The sequence below is a fragment of the Mercurialis annua genome, linkage group LG5 (assembly GCF_937616625.2).
Source record: "Mercurialis annua linkage group LG5, ddMerAnnu1.2, whole genome shotgun sequence".
Taxonomy (NCBI): Eukaryota; Viridiplantae; Streptophyta; class Magnoliopsida; order Malpighiales; family Euphorbiaceae; genus Mercurialis; species Mercurialis annua.
This window is the reverse complement of record NC_065574.1, coordinates 49,723,957-49,729,688: the sequence shown is the minus strand read 5'-3', so window position 1 is coordinate 49,729,688 and position 5,732 is coordinate 49,723,957. Positions and strand designations below refer to the sequence as shown.

The window sequence follows — 5,732 nt, the reverse complement described above, 5'->3', positions numbered from 1 at the left end:
TGATAATAATTAAGAAAATTATTCTAGATGTGCATTTTACATCTTTTTATTAACACTATTACTATTATTACGCACTAATGCGTTGGTAAAATTAGTAAGCCATGTAACTTTCAAACGCTCACAATACTGCAAGCATGTTTTATGTTGTTATCCTTTAATAGGAATTCTTCACTTGGTATTATATAATTGGAGGAATACACAATTCGAAAAAAAAAAACAGAGAAAATATAGATCATAAATTCGTATTATATTAAATAATGTTATCCTAATTAGGACTCTAATGATAATATGTTTTTAAGTATTAATTAATGCTATAAATTAAAAAAATTATAAATTACTATAAAACCTTTATTTAAATAATTAATTAACTATTAATTAAAAAAGGTTATTAGATAAATTTGCCCCCCCCCCATCCGTGCTTTTATATATAACTAGCGTTTCGCCACGTGCTACGCACGTGAGCGATATTTACATGACCCGTTATTTATTTAATACTAAGTAAAATATAAAATAAAATAGTTTAGTTGCTAATACTTTATTATAAATTATTTGTATGTGTTACGCATGTAACTAATAATTATATGACCCATTGTTTGATTTAAATATTAATTAAATTATCATATATAGTATTTGAGTTGTAAATAAATTATTATACTTATTTTTATATTTAGATTTAAATTGTAGCACACAACTAATATTTACATGACTGGTCACATATATAAATATGGTAAATTATATTTAAAATATATTAATTATTTTATCTTTTTTATCTTACATTAATTAAATTATAAAACTTATTTTACTCCTACATATACTACTAACAATAAACGGTTTTTTTTAATTTAATGGACATCAACTTATTAATTTGGAATTGATCAATTTAAAATTTAGATTATATTTATACTTAAAGTGAAGCACTAAACTTAAAATTTATTATTAGTTTCAAGCAAAATTAAAAATAGATTAGTTCAAATATTGTTATAGCAACACACCAAGTATGAATATCTATATATGCCAAATAGGCATATATTAATTTGATCTATTAAATAGGAAAATATAAGTTAATTAGCTAGCATGTATTGACGTCAGTAATATAATATGTGTTGGACTCTTTAAAAATTTGGTAATGCAGTACTGGTATTTGAATTAGTGTGATTCGTTAATTTAATTGCTATTTTCATTCAACTATATGCATTATAATTTTTTTTTTTAATAATTGCAAATAAAAAATTTTGATCCATCCACTTCCTAAGAATCCTATTTCCTACACTGTGCAATTTTCGCACACTAACTGTTTAGAGAGTGGCAAATTGTAATTGAAGTGATTATAGTTATATTGTTTATTTAACTAATTTATACATTTTATTAGAGTTAGACTCTAAATTAACTTCTATTGATTAATTTATTAAATTTTAATTAATTTCTATTATTTTATTAGAATTAGAATTGTACTTAACTTCGCAAATATTTTAATTATTAAAGTCTATCATCTAGCCACGTGCTACGCACGCGAGCGATATTTATATGACCCGTTAGATATATTGTAATAAATAAAATATAAATAAAATAGTTTAGTTGTTAATAAATTATTATGAATAAATTTTTATTATAATTTGCTTAATTGTCATCGTAAATTTATGGGTGAATTATTGTTTATATAATTAACTATTAGTGTGTGTTTTTCCATGGATCTTTATTAGCTTTAATAAATTAATCAATAGAAGTTAATTTATCTTCACCTGTGTAATTCCGTTGTTACCTTAGCAATCTTTCACCTGTGTAATTCCGTTGTTACCTTAGCAATTTTTTGGGGGGCGTTCATATGTAACAACACTTTGTCTTCTCAAATAAAATAGAAATCTTTTGGCTCTACAAAAGCATTATTGATGAATATATGAACTAAACAATAAAAGACTCCCCTGCGTATAAGTACTCAATATTGCTAATTGTTGCTTTATATTTAAAGGAATAGTATAACTGTTTTAGCTAATCTCTTGTTCTATCTAAATCAAATTCTTATATTTCTAATTTATTTTTGTTTCTATGTAAAAGTAAAAAACAATCCTAACCCAATGTAATTTCATTGGTGTCGTTAATTTGTATTTAGCTTCTATTATATTATATTTAAATTATAACTTTTTATTAGCTTTATCTTTGCAATTATAAATTATACCCTTAATGAAGTCTATTAGCGTAATTTTGCCTGTCCCCCCCCTTCCCACATATAAGACAGTGACTAGTTTTTCGCCACGTGCTACGCACGTGAGCGATATTTACATGACCCGTTAAATACATTTCATAATAAGTAAAAATATAAAATAAACAACTTAGTTTTAATAAATTATTATAGATAATTTTTTATTTATACGTGCTACGCATGTCCCATTGTTTGATTTAAATATTAATTAAATATAGTATTTTAGCTATAAATAAATTATTACTATTATTTTATATATTTAAATTATAATCAATAATATTTTATTTGTAGGTGCTATGCATGAAAATAATAATTATATAATCCATTAATTAATTTAAAGATTAGTTAAACTGTTGAACTATAAATTCTAATAAAAAAATCTATGTAACTCAATAAAAATACTTTGACTATTGTAATATAATTTCCCTATGGAGCTATTCTAACTATTAAATCCACAACCAAATAATTATAACATAAAAGAAAAAAAATCAAAACCAATTGAATCAAACTTAATTGAAGTGTGAAGTTGGAAATAAAAAAGATTGCAGGATAACTATATACATGATATTTATCACATAATGTGATATTTGGAACCCGCAGTATAATTTTAAAATCAAACTTCTGATAAATGTTATGAGTTAACGTTATACGTTATCTTTAGTATTTATATTAGTTAGAATCATCTTTTAAAGATTTCTATTAAAATTAGAGTTTAGTTTTCTATTAGAATTCTAACTTTTAATCATAGTTGGATGTGGAAGACACTCTTATGGACTCTATCAATCTCTAAAAGGCTAAAATTACTCCGAAAATTAGAATGTTTGTTTTCTAATAATTAGACTCTAAATTAGTATGATTTTTTCTAAATAATTAGACAATTATATAATCTAATACTTTTAATATTAAATTCATAATTTTTGATACTTATGTGGTTATTGTTATCTTTAATATTAAATTCAGAATTCTAATTAATTATATTACCCGTTATTTATTTTAAATATTATTAAATTGTGTAATTATTGTATGACCCGTTATTTGCTCAAAATATATATTAAAATTTTACATTTAATATTTTAGTTATAAATAAATTAGTATATTTTTATTTTATTTTATAATAATAGTTGGATGTGGAATGCTATTTTATGGACTCTATCAATTGTCAAAAAAATTCGGCAATTATTATGGTGGCTCGAATGTATCTGTAATTATAATTAAATTTGATCTTATAGACATAACAATTTATTGGGCTTTTTCGTTTGTTTTATTCCAACACTTTTCTGAAATTAGTTGGATCAAATTCTGCTTTTACTACAAATTATTGTATTGCAAATTTAATGTACCTCAAACATCTCTCTAATTAGAATTAGAATTTGACTTTGAATAAACTACTAATTAGTGCTTACAGATCATGTTATAATTAGATTATTATCTACACGATGTATTATTTAAAGATTTTTATATACATATTTTATTTGAATAATTATATACCTTTAATGAACCCTATTATCGTAATTTTGTCTGTCCCTCCCCCCTTTTCCCACATATAAGATAGTTATATATATATATATATATATATATATATATATATATATATATATATATATATATATAACTATTCGTAATCACCATCATCTATAGATAGTACACTTTAATAATTCAAAATTACATCTGGAGGTGAAACCACACTAAGATTGCCATAGTTAGACTACTCTTTTAAAAAAACATTATATTAAAATATCGCATAATTAGTTAAAATCACACATATAGGTTTCATTTTTTTAATTGATCATTTTGTTCTTTTAAAATAGTATATGATTTCGCTTCTCGCTACACCCATGGATCTAAAATAAATAAATTGAAATTTTTAGAATTAGAGAACTAGAGATATATAGAGAGATAAATATTATCTTTATTAAGTGAATATGTGTAGTATACAAAATCATGTTAGATTAATTAATTATTTCGTCTTTCATTAAGGCCGTGGTGGCTCGGATCCGGTCCACCCGGCACTTCTCTATACGAGTTGAACTTGTCGAGGCCGTGGTGGCTGGGATCCGGTCCACCCGGAACTTCTCTGTACGAGTTGAACTTGTCGAGGCCGTGGTGGCTGGGATCCGGTCCACCCGGAACTTCTCTGTACGAGCTGAACTTGTCGAGGCCGTGGTGGCTGGGATCCGGTCCACCCGGAACTTCTCTGTACGAGCTGAACTTGTCGAGGCCGTGGTGGCTGGGATCCGGTCCACCCGGAACTTCTCTGTACGAGCTGAACTTGTCGAGGCCGTGGTGGCTGGGGTCCGGTCCACCCGGAACTTCTCTGTACGAGCTGAACTTGTCGAGGCCGTGGTGGCTGGGGTCCGGTCCACCCGGCACTTCTCTGTACGAGTTGAACTTGTCGAGGCCGTGGTGGCTGGGGTCCGGTCCACCCGGCACTTCTCTGTACGAGTTGAACTTGTCCAGACCGTGGTGGCTGGGGTCCGGTCCACCCGGCACTTCTTTGTACGAGTTGAACTTGTCCAGGCCGTGGTGGCTGGGATCCGGTCCTCCCGGCACTTCTCTGTACGAGTTGAACTTGTCCAGGCCGTGGTGGCTGGGATCCGGTCCTCCCGGCACTTCTCTGTACGACTTGAACTTGTCAAGGCCGTGGTGGCTGGGATCCGGTCCTCCCGGCACTTCTCTGTATGAGTTGAACTTGTCAAGATCATGATGACTGGGATCCGGACCACCTGGAACTTCTCTGTATGAGTTGAATTTGCCGTCGTTAATAGCTTTATCCATGCCAGAAACAATTTGCTGAGGACGCTCTGTTTTGGCTAACTGTTGTTGCGTTGCCTGCTTAACAAAGTATTGGTCGGTATAGCGGCTGGTGGTACCATGGACAAGAGCTAACACTATTAGAAACATAAGCATCAGTTGAGACATTTTAATTATCATCAGAAATTAAACAGCTAACTAATTTAGGATTTTTAATTTATATTTAGACAGTTTGGATTAATTTGTAGGAAATTTCAAGTTAATTTATAATAGGAGATTACTGAGGCCATATGGCCACATGATGCATTGCAAATTAATACCATATTATCATTTTAGACATTTCAGATTTTATCAAATCTGACTTTTAGATTACTTTTTAAAATAGGAAATAGAATCCACTTAGATAGAAGATTCTATTTCAGTTAGAATTATATTACTATAATACAACCTTGATAAAATTTATGGATTATATAAGAATTTTATATGAAAATAAAATTTTAAATTAAATTGTTTAATTTGTGTTGATATTAATAAAGTCATTAAATTCAATTTGAAAGTCTTCAAACAAATATTATTAGTATTTCTATTTATAATTAATTCATATTTCTTTTGAAACAATACTCAGTTTACATTATTTTTGTCGGAAATTAGATCAATTCTACTGTAAAATAAATTTTCAGTGATGGGATGCAGAAGGCGGTTACCCCTCTACTCCACGCGATCTCCGCCGATGAAGCTAATATGATAACTTGAAATATTAATTTTTTTATGATGTTTGTTATTG

At 28.6% G+C, this 5,732-nt stretch overlaps 1 protein-coding gene across 1 annotated transcript; it reads right to left on the bottom strand.

Annotated features, from left to right (window-relative positions):
- Nucleotides 1–4,150: 4,150 nt before the first annotated feature.
- On the bottom strand, nucleotides 4,151–5,116 carry LOC130015562 (uncharacterized). Its single transcript, XM_056105927.1, has one exon. The coding sequence runs from the start codon at nucleotides 5,114–5,116 to the stop codon at nucleotides 4,151–4,153; it is 966 nt and encodes a 321-aa protein (XP_055961902.1).
- Between the last annotated feature and the right edge of the window lie 616 nt (nucleotides 5,117–5,732).

What these genes read in the sequence shown, in the direction of transcription:
- LOC130015562 (XM_056105927.1), bottom strand. Translation starts at nt 5,116, where the DNA reads ATGTCTCAACTGATGCTTATGTTTCTAATAGTGTTAGCTCTTGTCCAT.